General features: G+C 56.7%; 2 protein-coding genes and 1 long non-coding RNA gene across 13 annotated transcripts in view; 1 reads left to right on the top strand and 2 right to left on the bottom strand.

Moving 5' to 3' along the window:
* The window catches only part of Hsf1 (heat shock transcription factor 1), a 42,900-nt gene extending 23,482 nt beyond the window's left edge, over nucleotides 1-19,418 (bottom strand). For 7 of the 9 annotated variants that reach the window (XM_048802334.1, XM_048802335.1, XM_048802336.1 and 4 more), the window contains exons 1-2: nucleotides 2,513-2,528; nucleotides 2,214-2,216 (exon numbers count right to left, since the gene is read on the bottom strand). The gene's annotated coding sequence lies outside the window, so the exon portion shown is untranslated. Of the gene's footprint in view, nucleotides 1-2,213; nucleotides 2,217-2,512; nucleotides 2,529-11,795; nucleotides 11,806-19,411 lie in introns of those variants that run through there. The other 2 variants (XM_048802337.1, XM_015486622.2) reach the window with 2 other exon arrangements.
* Nucleotides 10-21,781, top strand: part of Bop1 (BOP1 ribosomal biogenesis factor) — a 26,178-nt gene continuing 4,406 nt past the window's right edge. The window contains exons 1-3 of one of the 3 annotated variants that reach the window (XM_015486616.2): nucleotides 10-367; nucleotides 2,273-2,467; nucleotides 12,539-12,619. In XM_015486616.2, coding sequence (XP_015342102.1) covers nucleotides 86-367; nucleotides 2,273-2,467; nucleotides 12,539-12,619 — 558 coding nt within the window. In that variant the 5' untranslated portion in view covers nucleotides 10-85. The remainder of the gene's footprint in view (nucleotides 368-2,272; nucleotides 2,468-12,538; nucleotides 12,620-21,781) is intronic. The other 2 variants (XM_015486615.2, XM_048802333.1) reach the window with 2 other exon arrangements.
* LOC125616573 lies at nucleotides 20,320-21,775 on the bottom strand. Its single transcript, XR_007347303.1, has 2 exons — nucleotides 21,624-21,775; nucleotides 20,320-20,687 (listed from the first exon to the last, which is right to left on the bottom strand). It is a non-coding gene; the product is annotated as an uncharacterized LOC125616573 (long non-coding RNA).

Raw genomic sequence — 21,781 nt, 5'->3', positions numbered from 1 at the left:
GTCGGAGGGGCGGGGCTGGCCGCGGCTCACGAGGCGCGCTCGCTGCCGGAAGCGGCGGTCCGTCGGGAGCCCGGAGCCGCTCGGCATGGCTGGGGAGAGGGGTTCCAGGCGCGAGCAGCTGAGAGTGCAGCCCGGAAAGCGTCGTCCGGAGCCCGAGCCAGAGCGCGAACTGGAGCCGGAGCCCGAAAAGGTGACTGCCGGGTGGCCGGGCGCAAATTGCGAGGGCCCGGGATGCACGTGGCAGACGGCGCGGCTGGGGAGGCCGAAGTCGCTGGGGAGTCCGGGCCGCCTGTCACCCCGGGCGCGGCACCAGTTGTGCTGCGGATCGCCTGGAGGCTCGCAGAACTTGTTCCGCCGGGGCCTCAGTGTGAGTCTCAGTGGATCTCAGCCTGAGCCAAGGGGCGCGGGAGCCCGGGGCAGCTCTGTGGATCGAGGAGCCGTGTCAGGCTGGAGACTGGCAGGGGAGCAGCCTCCGAACCCTTGAACTGAGTCCCATCTTTGGGAGGGCTTGAGCTTGCACCTTCAGTATCACTCGCCTTTTGTACATTACCTAGTTGTGGTACTCTCCACTGTGTGAGATATATTGCGAAGTTACAAGTGGACGTGAGAATATGGAAGTCAGCAGTGAATCCAGTGCCCCATTGTAACGGTTAGGGTTGTGGAGTGCATCAAGTTTGGTAGAAAGCGAGCACAGCCGAGCCTCTCTGCCCACTTTGCTTTGCTGGATCCTTTAAACTGTCCCTTTATTCTGAGAAATGTTCTGAAGCCGCTCCCCATGATCAGCTGAGCTAGCAGTCTGGATTCCAGGTCCTGAAGAGGCAGTGAGTCCTAACCCTTTGCCCGTTTTCATTTGCTGTTGTAATCGTGTGGCAACTGAATATTGATGATACCTCATGATTGCGTGTGTGAGGTCTCTTCTTTGAAAAAACTCAGTTGTGTGCTGTAGCATAGTTAGTAATGTGATAAGATGAGGCTTGTAATCTATTAGAAAAATAGTGAAATCAAGAATTCTGCCCTCATATGCTTCCTGAGAGTCTTCAAATTCTTGTTCTACTTTTTCAGAAGCCAGTGCACATTGTGTTGTGTGTCATGTTAGTTGGGCACGAAATGGTCTCCAGTCAGCAGGGCTTTGCTGTGAATGGCCATGGTTCTGCTCCAATAGGAAACAGGTTTAGCTTGCTTATAATTAAGTTTGCCTCATTTCCATTACTCTTCAACTAACTTTACAATTTATCCATCAACTGTTGGTCCTAGTGTTGTAGGGACAGACGAGGCAAGGCACCCAAGACAGCAGGAAACAGTTTTATTTGGCTGCAGCCAGGTTCAGAGGGCACAGCTTTTTCTGTAATCAATTAATCCCCTGAACCCCGAGTTCAGGGAGTTCCAGAGTTTTATACCCAGCATGGAAGAGGAGGGGCTCAGAAGTCCACAGTCTGCAGAAGTTCACATAAAAGCAGCTTTTTCTTTCACTGTTTTGGGCAAGTTAACTCTTCAAGGACAACACCTGAGAAGGGGGGAGCTTCTTCTCCCCTTCTTTCCTCCCCCGCCAGCTGTTACCATGGAGCCCAGTTGGTAACTTATCTTAAAAATGTAGACATCTCTGTGAAGCCCAGCTCAAGGCCAGAGGCCTTGTTTGCACATTTCTACAAACTACCATGCAGGATACATGTTTGTGAAAACTAGTAAGGGGGTGTCCAGCACCTGGAGTGCTGGTATCTTCCTGGCCAGTGGCCAGGTAAAACAGGGCGACATGAAAATAGGAAGTTTGTCTACATTGGACTCTTTTGCAGAGACTCTTTTGCTGACAGTCCTAAAATCAGCCATGGTGAAGAGGGCTTTTCTGTGGAGAAAAGAGGGTGCCACTTCACTAGTGTTTTTGGATGAGGTGACTTCTCAGGGATTCTGATCCTCTTTGGCCCCCAGCTCCTTCCCTAGGTAATGCCCTCCCAGCTGTGGAGCCTTAAGTGCCAGGTTGGGTACAGTGTGTCTGTCAGTAGAGAGAAGTTGGTTTGGGTAATGCAGTGGAAACTGAGCTCTAAGATGGGGGTGTTGTCCTTCAAAAATTCCTCCCTTGTGAGATACTAAGGTGAATATGTAGGTGGCTGTGCTGTGTGTAGAGACAGAAGATGGGGCCCAAGTTGGATGGGTGGTTTTGGTGGAGGTGGAGGCTGTTGTGCAGAGTGCTAGGTCAGTTGCCCCCATGGGGTCTGCATAGTCTTTGCCTTGGTGAGCCTGTGGGGTTAGCAGTCACTAATTTTGTGCTTCCTTGTAGCCGTCCCTTCTGTGCAACCCTGCTCCCAACCACAATGATGGCAGCGATTCCGGCCTTTCTGACAGTGAGGAGAGTGTATTCTCAGGTCTGGAAGATTCTGGCACTGACAGTAGTGAGGACACGGAGGAGGAAGATAGAAGCAGCTGTTGCAAAGGCGAGGGCAGCAAGGAGGAGACCTCTGAGGAGCAGGCACAGGTGGGTGAGCAAGGAACCCCTCATGGGCTCCCCAGTATGGGCGACGGTGGCCAAGAAGGGGAAGCACTCGCTGGGCCATTGACCCCCTGAGGGGTGTATCATGCTCCCTTCTGCAGGGTTCCCTAAGGAATCCAAGCCTGTCTCTCCGGCACTGCATCTGGGCCACATTTGGCCTCCAGGGCATTGGGGCCCAGGGTACTCCAGCGCTCAAGGGCACCCGGGTGTGTGGGCCATTCCTGAGAACTCTGAAAAACATATGCCTGGGTCTTCTCCCCTCAGATGATTTTTGGGCCATTCTCTATGGGACACTGCCTCTCAGCCTTGCTATAGGCTAGGCCTTCTCTTAGAGCCCCAGACGGGGATTCTGTTGCATGGGGCATTGGCAGGACATGGTTGCAAGGGAACATTCTGAGTGGCATGGGCAAGGTGGCTGAAGTCCAACCCAGCCACCCTACATGGCCTAGGAGCTACAGAGACCCATGGGTTGCACTGGTGTGGGGTAATGTTGCACCCATTCTTGTCTTTAACTAAAATGCCAGAGTTATTTAAAGTTTCTTGGAAACTAAGGTGATCATTTATACTTGAATGGCTGTGGTATTCTGAAGTCATGACTTTGGCTAATAAAGTTGGCTGCCCTAAAGAAAGCCAGAAAGCCATGGTTTGTTTGTGTTGTGTTGTGTTAGATTGGTTTATTTACTAGGAAAAAAAGTTTTAAAGCCAGATATAAACCTTATTTAAGCTATAATTATAACTTTGATATGCACAGAGAGGACGTGTTCACTGTGCTGAACTTGATTTATAAGGTTATGGGCCACTCTTTCAGTTTTTTTAATTTTTGTTATGAGAGATTGAACCCAGGGGCACTTTACCACTGTGCTTCCAGGGTCTTGCTGAGTTGCTGAGGCTGGCCTTGAACTTGTGTTTCTCCTGCCTCAGTCTCCTTAGTTACTGGGACTATATCCGCATTCCCCACCCAGCCATTTTTTAAGTTTTTGTTTTTTTTTTTTCCTTCCCCCTTTTAGTACCAGGGTTTGGACCCAGGGACATTTTACCACTGAGCTATATCCCCAACCCTTTTTTATTTTTTATTTTGAGGTAGGGTCTCACTGCTTAGGGCCTCACTAAACTGCTGAGGCTGTCTTTGAATTTGAGATTTTCCTGTCCTGGATCACAGTTATACCTTTTCTTTCTTTCTTTTTTTTTTGTATTGTAGATGAACAGAATGCCTTTATTTTATTTGTTTATTTTTATGTGGCACTGAGGATTCAACCTAGTGCCTCACATGTGCAAGGCAAGCGCTTTGCCACTAAGCTTGCCACAGCTCTTGCCACAGCCACAGCCCACAGGCGTACCTTTTTTAAGTTGTAAAAATAGACATTTCTTGAAAAAGATTTGGATATCAGATCAGTACTATCTAGTGAAGTTTGAAGGCTCCCCTTCAGTGCCCTTGTTCTGTATTGATAATTGGCTAATAGTTCACATATATCTTCCTGGGCTTTTTTTCCCATTTTAAAATTAAGAACATTTATGTTTAAATATTTAAAGTCTACCTTTTGTTAAAGTCCTTGCAATGACCTGTACAAGTATCTTGAAGGTACAGGAGGGTGTCTGGTGGAGTCTTACTGGAAGATTCTGCTTTTATGAGGCCTTGGTGCGTCCCTGGGCATCTCTGATTCTTGGAGCTTTGGATCTGACCTGGACGCAGTACTTACTCCATGGGGCTCTCTGCTTAGATTCCTCTGCCTGGAGGTAACTGGGCATCTGCTCCATCCTGTGGCAGTCCTCACCTGTCTCCAAGGATGGCTCTGTCCTTCTGCCTCCAGAGGGCTATCTCAGCTGCGGGCTGCTTTGCTGGACTTGAGTTGCTGTGCTCAGACCAGGTGGGGATCGAAGGAAGGGGCAGTCCTCAGATCTGCCCTCCCTTGCTATGCCTAGCCATGGGACCTGCCCAGCTGAGTGCTCTTATTTCCAGTGTGTTTTTTCTGCCTTCTTATATACTTCTATCTTCTATATATTTTTTTATATGGGGACTGTAATCAGGCTCTATTAGAATATTTTCAGTGCTGAAATGTGATCTTTGATCCTAGATTTGAATTTTTTCATGCCATGGGAGTGAATTGAAGAGGTGGGGGATGCTTCCATGCCGCAGTGGAAATCCCTCCCATTTCCCCCTTTTTCTTCCACTCCACAAAAGCTATGTATGCCTTCAGCTGGCCAACCTGTTTCCCCTCCCTGTCCCCTGTCCTTCTGGATGTTGTGAGTCCTTTTCTCTTGCCAGCTGTGTAGGTGGAGACCTGCTAGTACTGCCTCTTGAGTGTTCTCAGCTTCCCATGAGCTTGGCTTTCTCTCTCTCTCTCTCTCTCTAATATTTATTTTTTAGTTGTAGTTGGACACAATACTTTTATTTATTTGCTTTTTTTATGTGGTGCTGAGGAGTGAGCCCAGGTCCTCGCACATGCTAGGCAAGCGCTCTGCCACTGAGCCACGACCCCAGCCCTGAGCTTGGCTTCTCTAGGTACCCCCATGTTTCCCTTGGCATCCTGCCAGGCTCTGCATTGGTGTCTTGTCCCAGCCATCTGCCACCCCTAAGGATGCTACACCTGCCATGTTGGGGGTGTTCCACTGAGTCAGGGCCCTTTGGGGGGGTCTGCTAGCCTGCCTTCACCCACCACAGGAGCAGCTTGTCACTTATTATACCACCTGCCTCAGAGGTTCTCCACTGCCCAAGTCCTCATGCCAAACCCTCCGTGAAGCAGTTTCTAGAATTCTTGTTTTTCCACCCTGGTAACTATGGGGAACTTTGCCAGTAGCACTTCGTAGCCCCTGCCCTGCCTCTGCTAGGTGGTCTGCTGTTTAATGGAGACTCGGGCTCACGGGTGCCTGGTGTGGTCTTGTGAGTCCTCCTTGTCTTAAGTGAGGCTCTGCAGGATGAGGAGAGCACTCTGTGAGGCAGAAAACAGGCCTGCTCCCCTCTCCTCTTCTAGGCTTTCTCACCTTGATCCCAGAAGCACCTCCCATCTCCTTACCTTAGCTGGATTGGTCCAGCAGCACACATACTCACACGGACCTGTGTATGATGTCAGGAAAGCCACACTCAGCCCTGTTGTCACTTTGGCCTGAGATGCTGGACCAAGAGCCCTTGCTGTCTGTTACCTGTCACTGGACCAGGTTACCCCAGACTTCAGGGTTCTTTCAGTAACAAGGCATGGCTGTCCCCCTGTTACTGGGAATCTCCTGCTACGGTGGCCTGGGAGGTGCAGCAGGGTTGGGGTCATCATGCCAAATCCCTCACCTACCTGATGCCAGGAGGGCTCAGATGAGGAGGATCACAGGGTTTCAGGGCTGAGAGGTGGGTGGGAATGAGGGGTGGACGTTGGGCCTGCAAAGGGGTGCAGGTGCGGTGTCTCCCTCCCTGTCCCTGGAGGAGCTGGGTTTTCAGGGTCCAGCATGTTCGAGGAGGCCTGCGGCACTGTGGGTGCAGCCTGCCTACAGGCAGTGGGCTTTGTTGTTTGGCTTTGTGTGTAGTTGTGGTATGGGTAACCTGTTCACTACTGAGTGGACAGGCAGATTTGTTGTGCTCCTCATTTAATGATGTCACCTCATTAAATGTCAGCTTGCGGGCTGGGGATGTGGCTCAAGCAGTAGCGCGCTCGCCTGGCATGCGTGCGGCCCGGGTTCGATCCTCAGCACCACATACCAACAAAGATGTTGTGTCCGCCGAGAACTAAAAAATAAATAAATAAATATTAAAATTCTCTCTCTCTTTAAAAAAAAAAAAAATGTCAGCTTGCTCCCATGGTCCCCCAAGGCACGTGCAGTGATTGGACCCTTTGCCTTCTCCCTGAGTGCCCACTGTGTCCAGCTGTAGGGAGCTGCTCTGAATGACCACGCCTTCCAGTTCTCAAGCACAGGGCTTTGACCAAGCACTACATTTCATGGTGACTTGGGCGTTGTCCCAGCTTGGATAGCAAAGCAGGTCTTCAGGTGTAGGCCTCCCCCGTGGGGATTGGGCTACACTCACCTGTTCCTTTGTAATCCTATCCTTTGCCTCGTTTGAATGTCTACTTCCCTATAAAAAGGTTCAGCACAAGCTCCTCTCTCTCTCTCTCTCTCTCTCTCTCTCTCTCTCTCTCTCTCTTTCCACGTATCCTTAATATCAGAGCAGCTATCACAGGACCCAAAGAAAAAGGTATTTTTCTATCTCTGTGTGATTATTTCATGCAGTCCAGTTCATGAAACGCAACATCCAGCCTTGTCCATCTAAGTCCCTCAGAACTGATGACCCTGTCCCTTGTTCCTGTCCCTCTCCACCCTGATGATGTGGTGCCTGTGTCCCAGTTCCCAGGGCACCCTCAGCCCCTCATTGTCTGCAAGCCTGCCCTAGGGAGCCCTGCTTCATGCTCCCCGTGCTGCCAGGCCTGTTTCCTCTAAATACAGCTTGGTGCTCTCCACCCTGCCAGGCCTGGCATTTGTCCCCACCCTCTGCCAGCAGCTCAGGGAGAGGCTTTGCAATCCTTTCTGGACTCACGGTTAAGAGGACTTACCTGTCACCATGCCTGTGCTGTCTTTCCTTTCTTTCCTTTTATTTTCGTGCTGGGTATATGATCCCAAGGTCTTGTGCATGCTGGGCAAGAGCTCTGCCTCTGAGCTACCCCTGACCCATGCCTCCTCCTCATTCCTGATGTGATTGGTCAGCTTATAGCCATTTCTTCCCCTTTGTGCCCATCTGACCCATTTTTTTCTTATTGTGCTTGGCTTTGGTTGTTCCGTAGCTTTGTATTTTTAGTGTTGATTTTTTGCTGTCTTTTGTCTTCTTATTTCTTTGTGCAAGAGTCCCAGTTCCACCCACTCACCTTGCTTGCCGTATTCCAGAATGTTAGGAAGGGCCTGGTCCTGGTCCTGGTATGTAAGAAGCATCTCTCCATTCATTTGAGCAGAGTTTTGTCTGTACCTGGACTTGATGCCACTTTGGGCAGGAGGGGTGATTGGGATCTCAGCATCACTCTGGGGGTGGTAGCTTCCAGGAGGTGATGCAGAGGCCATGTGAATCTTGGACTGGCTGAGGTGTCCCTGTGGGCTCTAGTGTCCAGGTGTTGATGCCCTCTGATGAAGGATGGTATGAGGGCCCTAGCTCTCCAGGGTTGGGACCAGGCCACCCAGGGCTTTCCCCAGCTAGTTGATGGAGTGCATCTCAGATAGGAAGGGCCTGGGTATATGCCAGAGCTGTGCATGGGGCCCAGTGTCCAGACTGGAAGGAATGTCCTGCCTCTGTCTGCGCTCTTGTCCTGGCTTCTCCCACCATTGAGTTTCTCAGGCTGTTTCCTCACCCTCCCACTGCTCGGCATCAGGGCCTCTCGGAGTTCTGGAGCTCACCAGGGGCAGTACATTTCACCTTAGGAAGGTGGTTACTCAGATTGTGTCTACTGTCTTCTGGGGCTTGGTGATGGTGGGGTCCTAGGTGAGGATAGAGGGGCCTCTTCACTGGTGTCTGGGCTGGTCCTGAAGGCTGGTACCCACTGGACATCTCTGTTTGTCCCTCTCTCTCACAGGAATCACTCTTCACAGAGTGGCTCAAGGGTCTGAGGTGAGTGGTCCAGGACACTGGGCAGGGCTACAGAGCTTTTATGTCCTGTGCCCAGATCACACACTGTCAGTCTGGGCTTGCCTCCCTTTGACGGGTAAAGCAGCCACAGGCCCCTCCAGATTTGGACGAGGGGATAGACTTATCCTCTTGATGAGAAGGAAATAAAGGGTTGTAGTCTTGTTTTTAAATGGCCACAGTAGCTGGGCGTGATGGCACACACCTGTAATACCAGCAACTTAGAGGCTGACTCAGGAGGATTGTAAGTTCAAGGCCAGCCTCAGCAACTTAGTGAGAACCTGTCTTGAAATAAAAAATAAGAAGGGCTGGGGATGTGGTTCAGTGACAGGGTGCTTGCATACATGTGTAATACCCTAGGTTTAGTCCCCAGCACCACAAAAATATGAATAAAATGTCCAAAGCCATATTCCCACAGTGTGCCACTACTCTCCTCCCCCAGACCCACCAGACCCTCGTGACACAGGTATGTGAACTCTGGGCCAGTCCCAGGATCTCATCCAAGAGAGGTCTGGTGTGAGTGGGGGTCACTCTCTTCAGGTCTGGGGGACGGGAGTGTAGGGCAGGCACTTTCCCTGGTGTTTGTGAGGCGTGCATGGCCTGCCGATTTCGGGGCCCTTCTAAGACTCTTTCCTTCTCCCTGAAAAACAAAGACATTTTCCATCCCATGTGTGTCTGTTCTTTTGGTCTCCTCTGAAGAATTCTCTTCTTTTAATGAGACTGGGTGTTACCCTCTCCCCTTGTCTGACCTTGAACTTGGGATCCTCTGTTCTCAGCCTCCAAGGTAGCTGGGTTTTCAGGCACGTGTCATCATGCTTTGTTCTGACTTAATTTCTTTAAAACCATACTGGTTTCCGAATATGGTTTTAAAGAAATCACTGGACCTCCTCGCTCGCCTGGCTGGTAGTGGCATATCAGTTTCTCCATCTTTCCCACGGATTGGGCCATGTGTACAGAACTCTATTATGCTATTGACCCTTTCCATCTGTGTCCAACCACTGAGGCTGATGTGGGCAGTGCCCCGGGAAGCCTGTGTTGTCCAGCACAGGGGCCTGCAGGTATTGCGTTCTTTTCGTCTGTCTTGTGCGTAGGGTCCTTTTTTTTTTTTTGGTACTGGGGATTGAACTCAGGGACACTCAACCGCTGAGCCACATCCCCATGCTATTTTGTATTTTATTTAGAGACAGGGTCTCACTGAGTTGCTAAGCACCTCATCATTGCTGAGGCTGGCTTTGAACTCACGATCCTCCTGTCTCAACCTCCGGAGCCACTGGAATTGCAGGCATGTGCCACTGCACCTGGCAGCATAGGGTCTTTGTGTTACCCGCAACAGTCTAGATTTGACCTTTGCCCGACGATGTTAGGGACGTGCTGTGCCTCACTTTGACCTGGGTGTGTAGCAGCAGTGCTGCCTTGTGCCTCTGGAGATGTGGATGCCACAGGGAAGGAGTGCTGAGAACAAGGTCTGGCTTGGCTGTCCCGGGCCTGCTTCCCAGAATACGGAGGGACCTCCCCACTCACCTGGCTGGCAGTGGCCTGATGCTGGACAGAAGAAGCTGCTGCCCCGACAACAGGAAGCTTGTTCACTGGAGGTCGTCCCAGGCTGTCATGGCTTACTCCTCTTTTTGGTCCTCGTGGTGCATTCTAGCCCTAAGGCTGGCAGCCACCCGGAATCCAGGATGGGAATCACCTCTCGTGGGCCTCCCAGGCACCCACACTGCTGCTCCTTTGTCCAGGTGCGCCTCGCTAGCTCCTTCTGGCTGTCTCCCTGGCCTGCTGCCTGGTCCTAGTGCAGCCTGCCCTGTGGTCGGCACAGCCTTCCGTGCCCCTCCTTGCGCTCCATGCTCCCTCCTGGGCTCCAGCTACTTTGCCTCCTGTTGCTCCTCCACTGATGCCCGGTGGCCCCTAGGTGGGTGTGGCTCCCTGTCCACTGGTCCTTCAGTCCTGCTCTGCCTCTGTTCCTCTTGTGCACACCATGCTGCCCCAAGGTCTTTGGGTTTTTCCACCCCATCCTCTGTCCCTCCGGCCGCTTGTCCTCTTACGGGGCTGCAGGTAGCAGTTAGAGTTTGAAGCTGTGCACTGCTTCACCCACTAGGAGGTGCCTGTGTGGGAGTCCTGGCCTCAGATCTCTGTCCCCTCATCTGGAGAGCTTACCACAGAATTCCATGTTCCTTTGACTGGCTGAGGTCCCTGGAGTCAGTCTTGCCTGTGATCTCCTTCAGGGGCAGCTCAAGACAGGGATGACCCTGTCCTCAGGTGGGTGTTTGCGGCCTATGGTCAGCTAACTGCGTGGGTCTGGGCAGACCTTGCCACCTGATGTTTTCACCTGAGAGTGAGGGGTGCAGACATCCAGGCTGCTTAGGGTCCCCTGTTCCAGAGAAGACAGCCTGCTGTGAGCAGGTCACACCTACATTCCATTTGTGTTTTGGATATTTTAGCAGTCTTTTTCTTAAAATTTAAGTTAAAAAAAAAAAAAGTGTTTTTTTTTTTTTGTTTTGTTTTGTTTTTGAGAGAGAGAGAGAGAGAAAATTTTTAATATTTTATTTTTTAATTTTCGGCGGACACATCTTTGTTTGTATGTGGTGCTGAGGATCGAACTCGGGTCGCACGCATGCCAGGCAAGCGCACTACCGCTTGAGCCACATCCCCAGCCCAAAAAAAGGTGTTCAATGCCCAACTGCAAAACATCTGTCTCCAAAATTCAAATGGATGAGGCTTTCCTAAATCTGCTATTCCAGGGTGACCCTGTTCAGGTGGCCCCAGTGTCGCATCCTTTGGGAGCTGGGCCCAAGGCTGTCATGCACATCGATGCTGCCATCTGGTGGAAACCAGGTGCCCTGCAGCCATTGAGTTGAGCGGGAATGCTGTTCCTTGGAACCCTGGGTGCCCTGGAAGTTCTTCCCCTGAGGCACCCCTCTCTTTGCTGAGGGCTTGCCAGCGCCAGGTTCCCCTGGTGTGCCTACAATGCTGTACTCGTGGTCTAGCTTTGCCCAGCTTGGCAATAGTGACGCACAGTGACAGATGATAAGCTTATGGTCTCCTACAGGACTCTGGAGGCTTGGGGGCGTTGCCATTGGGACTCATGGGGTGTGGTGCTTGGCAGGTACCTTGGGCCCAGAGGGCCCCGGGAAAGAGATTTGAGACACCTGGGGCCTGGCCTGAGACCAGAGCTGTAGATGCATGCATGCTGACTGAGGTTGGTGTCCGACTGCCCCCACCCAGGGGTCTGCTGGCCCTGGAGGTGGCCTACCAGATGCTGCCTCTGAGTGTGTGGGCCCTGCTCCACGCCAGTCTGTTGGGGGGTGTGTTCTGGGCCGAGGCAGGAGCTTAGGACTCACCCACCCTGTGTCCCATGCCAGTCGGTGCTGACCCACTTTCAGCAGGCAGGCAGCAGGGAAGTTGGAGGTGGGGAGATGTGGAAACTGAATCCCGCCTTGTTCCTGGCCTGGAAAAAAACTTAGTCTCCCATCTTTCTTTATATTGAGGGAAAAAACAGACGAGGGAAGAGCCAGGCCTTTGGCTCCTGCCCTGGCAGGAGGGAGAGGGGCTCCGGGTGGGGGGCGCCCGCGCACAGGGGTTCCTGCTCTGAGCACTTTACTGCCCCCAGGGGTGAGAGGTGGGCCTGTTTTCCCCATTAGTCCTGGATCCTCCAGTAAACCCGATCTGACTGGAGCCGTCGCCTCCTCGGTGGCGGTGAATCTGTTTTCCAGGTTAGGGTGTGAATCCTCTGTGGCGCCCACTCTCTGACCCAGTGGGATGGGGTCAGCCTGGGGTCGTGGACATGGTGGGTGGGGAGGGTGCCTTGGGGCGGCACACAGCTGGCCCTTACTGGAGCTCCAGGCATTCTGAGGATGTGGGGAACTTCTCTGGGCCCTTGGCACAATTGAACATGGCTCTTAGCAGCTCCTGGCAGTGGCCAGACTGCCTAGGGGCAAGGGTCTCACCCTGGGGAGTGGGCTGCCTATGGCCCATGTGACAGGTCTGACCATTGTGCCCCCTCTGACCATGGCCCCCAGTGGTGGCTTTGCCCCTCCAGCAACCTCCTCTGCTGGATCTGGGCCCAGTGGGGGCCAACATGGGGCAGATGTGACAGGGGCCCTGCAGCAGGTTTTGGAGGGAGGGGCAGATGGGAGTGAAGCCTTGCTCCTTTCCCAGTCAGGCACCTGGTGTCAGCCCCTCTGTGGGCTACAAGAGGGTGTAGCCTGGACCAGCCTTGAAAGAGGACCAGGGAAGACCCCTGGTGCCAGCCATGGCAGCTCAGGTCCCCAGAGAGCCACTGGGAACTGGGTGGCCTCCCTTCTGCACTGAGGTCGAGGGCCAGGTGGAGCTGCTCAGAGACTGGGGCAAAGGGCTTCCTGTGGCTGATGTCCCAGGCCTCGGCCTTGGGTGCAGGTCTTCCAGGGACTGGGGCTGCCTGATGTTAGAGGACATCTTGTGCCTCCTGAAGTAACACTCTTCCCCTTTCTCTGCAGTCTCACACCACTTGCCCGACGACAGAGATGGCTGGAGTGTCATGCAGGGACGAGTATGCAGAAGACAGCTCTGATGAAGAGGTGGGGCTCAGACTTGCTTTCCTACCATGGCGGTGGACGGGGGAGTGGGGGTGGCTTGCACCATGATCAGAGTGGGCACTAGGTTTCAGGCCAGGGTGACCCTGGGGTCTGTTGAGGCATGCCCACAGGTGGGTGGTGCTGCCTAGGGCCCAGGAATCCAGGGCCTTATGAGGCTGCTGGGCTGTGTGGGCGTCCTGGCTTGGGCCCTGCTCCCATCTGGAAGAGTGATTTTGGGGTCCAAGACAGATGATTACAAATGTGTCATTGCAGGTGATGGGAGAGGAGGGTTGGATGTGGCTCAGCAGCCCAAGCCTTCTCCTGTAGACAGGCCCTGTGACTCCTGGGCATATGTGTCGCAGGGTGCTGGTGCTGCCCTCACCCCATCCCGGGTGCTTCCTGAGGGCTATGCTGCTTATCCACTTGGGTGTGGAGGGGCCAGGACATGGCTTGAGCACAGACCCCAACTCCTGTGGGTTGGGTCACAGGAGTGGCAAGGCTGAGGGCAGCAACTGGCTCTGGCCCTCCCTTCTCTGGTGGCTGTTGTGACCGGGCCACTGCCTTTGACCTCTGATTGAGTTCCAGGGGCTCTCAGGAGAGGCAGGGAAGTCTGCTTGTTTCTCCCACAGAATTTCTAGGGTGCAGGTTAGTGTGGTGCCAGTTGGGGTCAGTGGGAGCTCGAGAGACTGACGGGCTGTGTCCAGGAGACCAGGGCCAGGAGAGTCTGGCAGCTCTGAGGAGCGCTGAGCCCAGAGGTGGTGGGGCTGGCAGCCAGTCCCCTCCCTGGTGTGGCCTGGCCACAGGCAGGGCGGTAGCCCTGTGGGGAGTTCCAGAAAGTGAGCCTAGAGCCTCCTCTATGCCTGGGGGTTTTGGTGTGAGGCCTACAGGGACAGGCCCTCCTCCTCAGGAGCTCTTCCTGCCTGCCTGTTAGGAGCTGTCCCCAGGGTCTGGGGGGGACACGCGCCCCTCCATGGCTGGGCTTCCTCCCCCATCCTGTGCTCTCTTGGCAGTGTCTGCAGGAGCCTTGGCCGCCGGCCCAATCCCGTCTCTGCTGCGCGTTCAGAGAACAGAGACAAAACAAAATAAATTGGTTTCCTGGCCGGAGCAGCGGGTGTACTTGGAGAGGGGGCCGCGCGGCGCAGCTCCCTGCCTGCCTCCCCTCCCCCAGGGGGCTCTGGCTGTCGGCAGCCACATCCTGTCGGCTACTTTTTTATATTTGGTATTTTGAGAAATCAATGATGATTGTAAATGGAGTGCAGAGGCCAGGGGAGGGCCTTCCAGAACTGGGCAGGACCTCAACCGGGCCTGCCTGCCCCTGCTTGCCCCTGCCTACCCCCAGGGGGCGTGCCTCACTTGGCCTGTCCAGGACCTGTCCAGTACCACTGCAGCAGGGTTGGGTGGCCCCCACTGTGCCTTGAGGAAGCTCTGGACTGCGGGGGCTGCTTCCTCCGGTGATGACTATCGCATGTGTCAGTGTGAGTGACAGCGCCGGAGCAGAGACGCCTGCCCACCTGAGCTTCTGCCAGCACAGCCGGCCAGTGGCTCGAGGGGGCGGCAGAGCTCAGCTTTCAGGAGCTATGCCGGGCCCAGACAGATGCACCGCCTCTGTGCATGAGGGGCCAGCCCCATCCCATGGTGCACCTGGCCTCCGCATTCAGCAGAGCAGGGTGCAGCAGGTGGGCTGTGGATGGCCGTGCCTGGCTCAGGGCCAGGCCAGGTGAGGAGAGCCTGACCCGCTCCAGGCTACGCTGCAGCTCTGCACAAGAGCCCTGTGCTCTGCGTGGTCATGCTGTAGTTGGCTAGGACCCATGAGGGCTGCAGCCTGCTGCTGAGGTTAGCCCCTGCTTGGACTTCCAGTGGGTGGCCACTTCTCTTGACAGTGTCCTCAGAGGGGGCTGGTAATAGCAGGATCCCAGGGCATCCCCAGTCCCCAGCCAGCCACAGGTACCTGGCAGAACGGCCAGGTCAGTGAGTCCTATCACCAGAACTCTAGAGGGCTCTGGACGGGAGCAGAGAGGGTACCCCAGGAGCAGAGGCCTCAGCAGGCATGGAGAGGGCTGGCAGCCACACTGTGTGAGGGAGGCCTGCAGGGCTGCTGCTGGGGCTGGACGTGCCACCTGACCATCCCTCCCCACTTCTTCCCTGCCCACTCCCTGGGTCTCGCTTCTGGGCCCTCTGACTACTGGCATCTGCCAGGGCCCCCTTCAGGAACATCCCTCCCCTTGGGACACTTACTGGGGGTCAAACCCAGAGGTGCTCTACCACCAGCTCCATCCTCCGGTTCTTTTTTATTTTATTTTGAGACAGGGTCTTAGTAAGTTGTGGAGACGGGCCTCCAACTTGCAGCCCTCCTGCCTCAGCCTCAGAGTTGCTGGACCACCGGCCCCACTGACTTTGCTAAGTGTGGAGCAGATTCTTGGTCCTGTTCACTGGGCCTCCGGTTCCCTCCCCCCAGATTCACAGCCAGGCTGCCTGGAGTGTGGGCTGAGTGCAGGCAGGAGGGGGGGAGCCCCTGGATGAGTTGCTTCTCCTGGCGGGGGTCCTGGCGTGGGGGAGCCCCTGAGGAGCCTCTGCATTGCGCCGCCCCACCCCCGCACAGCCACCTCACCCCTCCCCACAGCACCCGGGTTCTGTAGACGTGATCTCATCCAGCGTCGGGACCCCTGGGAAGGGGGCTGGGGTAGAGTTCGGGCAGATGGCCTTGTTTGGTCCTTTCTTTCTCTGCATGTCAACCACTGGGAGAAACTGAGGCTGGGCCTCCTGGTGGAGGAGCCTCCAGCTCTCCTCTTTTCCTGTCCAGCAGGCCTGTGGCCCTGTTTGTCTAGGAAGCCTGGCTAGGAGGAGGGGTTGGAGGCCCTGGCTGGGAGGAGCCATGCCCCTCACTAGTTTACCCATCCATTCCCCACAGGCACTGGCCTGGGACCATCCACTAGAACCCTCTGGTGGACCTGGGGCTGGGGGCTGGGCCACGCCGCAGCCCTGCCTGGCTCCCCAGCACCCCTGGCTCTGCCTGGGCTGTAGCTTCGGGATCCCGCGGGGACGCGCCCGGCATGTCTGCATCCAGAACCCGCGATCCCCTCTGCTCTCTCGCCAAACACCGTTAATGGCTTCTCCCAGCTACTGAAACGGCAGCTGCCTCCAGTGCTGGCGGCCTCCTGCTCCTTCGGGGCCGCCCCCGCCCGCCTGCGTCCTGGCCACCGCCCCACGTACTCTGGCGCTTGCTTTCGTTGCTGCTGGCAAGCGGAGCCTGTCGGCTCAGGTTTCCAGTGAGTGAACTAGTGAGTGGCCCTCCCTGCTCTGTTTGTGGAGGGCACCCGAGCCTGCAGACTGCCCTGGCGGCCGTTCACCCAGGGCCAGCCAGTCTGTATGCCTGCCTCTGAATGGGGTTGCTGGTGGGAATCAGACCACCCCACTGGGCCTGGTCCCTTCATGTACCTGGGCCAGCCTGGCCAGCCCACTGATGCCAGCCCAGGGCATGGGTGTGCGTATGTGGCTTTGACTGTCCTGGGCCAGGGAGACAAGACTCCCAGTTCCCACTCTTGCCCTCAGCCTCGTGGTTCCCAAGAGCCACCCTTTGTGTCCTAGTACCCCTGCTGGCTGAGGATTGCCATTTCAGGGGTGCTCAGTGAGGAGGGGTAGATGGTGGAAGCCAGCTTCCCCTGGTACTGAGTGAGCACTCTCTGCAGGGTTCCTGCAGTGACCGTCAGGCAGAGTTGACCTTTAGAACTGCATCCTGGCTTGTGCTGGGCTTGGTGGGGTGAAAGCCCTGGCCTACCACACTGGACTCAGGCAGGGCCAGTTTCTTGACAGCAGTCCCCACAGAGTGGCCTGGAGGTTTTGGTGCGGGCTCTTGAGGAGGACATCTGGAGAGCAGGCCTGTGGAGCAGAGCCGGGTGTTGGAGGGTGAGGGTGAGGGTGAGGGCGCTGGGGCATAGGGCAAGGGCCCATCCAGGAGGCGGGCAGCTGGAGCTCTGTGTATGGGGGTGCTCAGGGTTAGGGTTTTCCAGAGGAGATTCAGCGGCCTAGAGCCAGGGAGTGGGCTGAGCAGGTGTGGAGCTAGAAGCGGCACTGTGTCTCTGAATATGCCCCTCAGCTCACGAAGATATAGGACGGCCTGCGCCCATGTCCCCCACCCCAGCATTCCTGCAGAAACACCTGGGACGCATCTGCTCTCCAGAGTAGGGGTGTGTGGCACAGGAGCACCCACTGGACCTGTCTAGCTCTGGGAGAGGGCCAGGCTGACTGGGCCTGGGGCACCCTCTAGGTGAGGGGTGCTTCTCCCTACCCTGCAAACCAATGTGTGGCTCACTGTCCCCACTCGCTAGCGGGAATCTGGGCAGTGGGGCCACATGTGCCTGATGACTGAGGGATGGGCCAGCAGATGGTGGGAGGAAGAGGGAGGCCAGGGTGTCTGGGCACAGACTGTGGGGCAGTCTGACAGGAGGTGGGAAGGTGGCTCCTCCTGCTGGCCCCAGCCCCTTCTGGGTTCCCTTGACGGGTTTGGACTTGGGTCAGGAAGAGGTTGTCTTCCCTCTGGTCTGTCGCGAAGGCCTCTGGTGTGGGCTCTATGGGCCAGCGTCCCCGCTGGAACCTTCGTGGGGTCAGTGCTGCAGGTGAGGGAGCTCATGGCGGCCTGCAGGCCCTGAGCACTTTGACAGAGATAAGACACCTCGGGAGGGGGAGGCAGCAGCAGAGGCACAGGAAGGCTGTAAGCTCCGAGGCGGGCGTTTTGTGCAGGGGGAGCTGAGTGAGCACTGAACACTACCCGCATTGTAATCGGAGAGGGGCCAGGGGAAGAGAGAGACTGAGCAAGGCTGCTGACCCCGAGCTCCCGGGGGACAGGTGGGAGAGGCGGAACGAGGAGAGAGTGAAGGATTCCAGAGGTGGGCTGGCTTCCTCTCTCGCAGACAGACACGGGAGGGAGGTGGGCAGCGGGCCAGGCCCGTACCTGCAGTTCCAATCTGCGGTCCTGACAGCTGCAGCCACTTTGGGGAGGGGGAGGGGATAGGGCTCATCGAGAGCGGAAAAGTCCCAGCCGACACATCAGCTAGTTGCTGCCGTGTCCGGTGCAGTCTGGGGTGGGGGGACCCCTGCCCAGCCCTATTCCACAGGCCTGTCTTTGGGGCTATGTTGCCCCCCAAGGAAAGCCCTGGGCTTGTGTCTATCTGTGCCTAAGCCAGCCTGGGCCGGGGTCTTGTAGTGTGGTGCCTGACCCAGAGGGGTCACATGTGTTTCCTGGCAGCCTGCAGGTGCTGAGCAGGGCGGGGTGGCTGGTCTGGGGCGCAGGCAGCCTGGTGATGAATCATGTGGTGCTGCCAGCGGCTCGTTCCCCAGGCTGGGGACGGGGAGCTGACAGCCGACGCTGGACCAAGCGTTTCCAGCTCAGCTTTGCTTGAGGGGCCTCCCGTCCTTGCCAGCTGCCTCTGTGGGGCACATGCAGAAGGAGCCCTGCGTCCTCATCCTACAGCCCCCCCAGCTTGGTGGAGGGCCAGGCCAGACTCTGGAAGGGAGCCAGGGTCCGAGGTGGGCAGGGAGCACCTGCCATCCTTTAGCTGCCGGCTGTGCCGTGGGACTCGTGTGGGGGCCACAGGCTGGGGAGGCCCCCGCCACCCCCGGTCTGGCTTGAATCTGGAGTGGTGGAGGGTGATGGAGTGTTCCTCCCAACCCCTCCCTTCCTCCTGCTGGCTGTTGGGCCAGCCCCTCGGCTGCTGCTACCGGTGCAGCTTGGGGAGCAGCCGGGCCGGCTGCCCAGACCTGAGGTTGGCCAAGCTGCAGCCGCTGCCGGAGTCAGGCCCCACAGTGGAGGCCTTGGCCGGGCGCGTGCCGCACCCTGACTATCTGGGCCCCTGGAGATCCTTCCAACCCAAGGCCTGTTGCTGTCCCTGTCCCCTTCCACCTGGCCCTGCTTAACCCCCCAGCCATAGCCCTCCACTCAGCCTTGCTCAGACCCCATGCCTGCACTCCCTGTCCTTGTGCTCTGCCAGGTCTTCCTGCCACAGCTGGCCCTCCTCCTGTACTTGGCCCAGGCTGTGTGGTGCCCACTGGTGCCAGCCATCAAGCCCCCATTGCTCCAGCCCCTGGCTGCCTACACAGTCTCCTGTCTTGCCTGCTGTGTAGGCTGGCAGCCTCTGCTCTCCGGGGCTGTGCCCCCTTGTGCCCCTGGTTTGGTCCCTGGGGGCTTTCCCTCTTGTGGCCCTGGTTTGGTCTCTGGGGGCTTTCCCTCAGCGCTCTCTGCAGTGCATGTCTTCTGGTTTATCCCCGACACTGCCCAGGCCACTCCAATCACAGGTGGCTGTCTGCACCCCTGCCTGGCCCAGATCTGTGTGTGAGGGGAGGCAAGCTGCAGCGCTCACGGGCCCTGCAGCGGGGACTGGCACCTCTTGCCAGGTCATGCCCTGCACTCTGCCCAGCACCATACAGTGCTCTTGCTGTTTGGGAGGGCGGCTGGGCAGGGTGCCGCATGGAGAACACATGGGAGGGAAAGAGCCTCCCTCAGCCCCCAGCTGCACCCCTGGTCCCCCGGGCCTGGCTTCCCTGGGCAGCCAGGGGTTTCTGCAGCAAATGTGCCCTCTCCTCCCCCCTCTGGCCAGCTGTGGGCTCCTGCAGGATTAAGGGGAGGAAATTTGGGGTTGGGTTTCTCTCTGAATGAAACCTGCCGCTGAGACTTTTTATCCTGTTATATTTCTATCACATTGGACACAGCCCACCCCCCATCCGTAATGGCTCTGGCTTTGAGGATTTCCTACAAAATTACACCACTGCTTCCTGCTCCATGTTCCCTGGAGCCCATCATACAGAGGAGGGGCAGCTCTGGCCCTGCCCTGTGATGGTGCCCAGGGCTTCAGCACCTGGGCTCCCCAGGGCAGGGGCACAGCAGTGCCTGTGCTGAAGGCCAGGAGGGCAAGGGTCTGAGGAGCGTCCTGGGACACCAGCCTCTTGCACCTGGCACCCTTACCTACCACCCGGCCGGAAGTCAGGCTGCTGGCTGCCCGGATCAGTGGGGAAGGTGGTCTGCATGGGACTGCCTGGCCCTTCTTCTCTACTATGCCCACAGAGCTCTGCCACTAAACTAAATTGTCCCCTGTAGGACTGTAATAACAGTTGGCCTGCTGGGCAGGAGCCCAGTGGGGGCTAAAACTGATCCCTTTGGAAGCCAGTGGGGTCTCTCAGGAAGTTGGGTGGGACAGAGTGGTAGATATCCAGGAGTCCTCCATCAGTGTGCTGTTCAGGGCAGGGTACCTTATGGCCCAATGACAGCTGACAGAGACAGGAGAGCAGCGTGGCCCTGGCAGGCTGCGGGCCCAGGTGGGCACCAGTGTGGCACTTATATGGCTGTCACCTGGCTGCTATCAGGCCAACCCTATGTCCACTCTGAGGAGTACTGTTTGGCCAAGCCGCCTATCTATAAGCCAGCCTAAGGCCCCACACTGCGCATGTCCGTCTGTCCCTGCAGGGCAGTGGGCTTGCTCCCTCCTGGGTCCCTCTCCTCTGGCCTGTCCTCAGCCCCACCCCACAGTTTCCCAATAGGAGACTCTTATGGGGTGCCTCTGCGAGACTGCCTCAGTCTAGTCCTAGAAGCCGGGGCTTCTCAGAGAACTGGGGCGCCTCAGGCAGGGAAGGATGTTGCTCCGGGGGTGGGAGTGGAAGCTCAGCTGAGGGCGCATGGTGAGTTCAGAACCTTTCAAGAGGATAGTCTGCCTCCATATTTGGAAGGTAGTGTTCCATTTTTTAATCATACAAAATTTCCACACTTTATATTATCACATCAGAGATGCAGGATGCCAACACTTAGCCCAGGTAGGGAGCCAGCATGGAAAGTTCCAGTGGCCGGGCGAGTGCTGAGCTACTCAGAGTCAGGCCGCTGCCTGTCTGTCCATCTGTGTCCGTTGGCCCTGCTCACAACCAGGGGCGGGTCTGGCCTGGTGGGTGCTCTCTGGGCCCATGCCCAGGTCAGGTCCAAGTTGGGGCTCTGGGCATCCCCGCTGGCATCCACCTTCGCCAGGCATCCGCCTTGGCTGCTCGGGCCCTCCTCCTAACTCCGAATTGCCGTTTTTCTGTCTCGGTCCTTGCTCTGCAGAGGGAAGGAGGGTTGTCAGGGCCAGGGCAGAGGCCCTGTGTCACCCAGTGCCAGCCCTGGCCTCTCTGGCTTCCTGCTGGGTGCTGTCTCAGATGGCCAGTGCTAAGGCACCCCCTTCCTGGCTCGCTCTCCCCCCCCCCACCCGGTGCATTTTGGGGAGGGGCGTATACTGCTGCACAGCCGAAACTGTAAAATTAAATTTCCCAGATGTTCAGGCCCCAGGAGCTCGCGCGTGCTGTCTGGAGAGGAAATGGGGATTGGGAAAAGTCGTTGTATTTTCTCCCTGCTCACCCTGCTTTTCCGGTGCCACCAAGCTGGGCTGGAGCTGTAAATCAAGGCTGGCCAGCATCTCCCAGAGCCTGGCCCTCACCCCCCAGACCCATGTCCCTTGTGGCCTCTGCCTTCTGCCTCCTACGGGTCAGGGGGAGGGGCAGCAGGTGCTCACTGAGCCCTGGGGGTGGGTGGTGGGCTGCAGGGGCTAAGGAGTGGTGATAGCTGGACCCCAGGGGTTCCCTTCAGAAAAGTGCCTTCTTGCTACCCTATTGCCGGAGGGCAGGGCTCATGTGTACTTCCTTTCCCAACTTGCTGAGAAATCCTCAGCATCTCCCAGGTTGGTGTTCACCCAGCTTTCCCCCTGGGCTCCCTGCCCTAGAGTGACCCCTCCTAGCCATCCCTACCTCCTGGCCCTACATCTGCAGATCCCGATGACCTATTCCAGCCAGGGCTAGTCTCCTAGGAAGAGGCCCCAAGAGAAAACAGCTTCCTTCCTTCCCAAAGGCAGCTTCCATGTGTCAGTCCCTCCCTGGGGCCCAGCTTGGGTGGCTGATGTCCTGTCTGTGCCCTGCTGGGGAGTGCTGCCCAGCCTAGCTCTCTGTAAGGCAGGTGGGTGGAGGGGTGAGGTGGGCCCCCTGGCGCTGGGGCCCTGCTCACCAACTTTCTCTGGTTGCTGAGGCAGAAGGTGCAGATCTGTTTGGGCTGCGCATTCTCGCCATCTCGGGCTGGCGGCGGCGGAGGCGGCGGGGGTGGGGGGCTGCCCGTGCGCGCCGCATGGAAGAAGGTGGGTCCGGAGTGGCACGGCTGCCCATCAC

Source organism: Marmota marmota, unplaced genomic scaffold, assembly GCF_001458135.2.
Source record: "Marmota marmota marmota unplaced genomic scaffold, marMar, whole genome shotgun sequence".
Lineage (NCBI taxonomy): Eukaryota > Metazoa > Chordata > Mammalia > Rodentia > Sciuridae > Marmota > Marmota marmota.
Note: the sequence above shows the minus strand (reverse complement) of the source record. Positions and strands in the feature narration are given on the sequence as shown.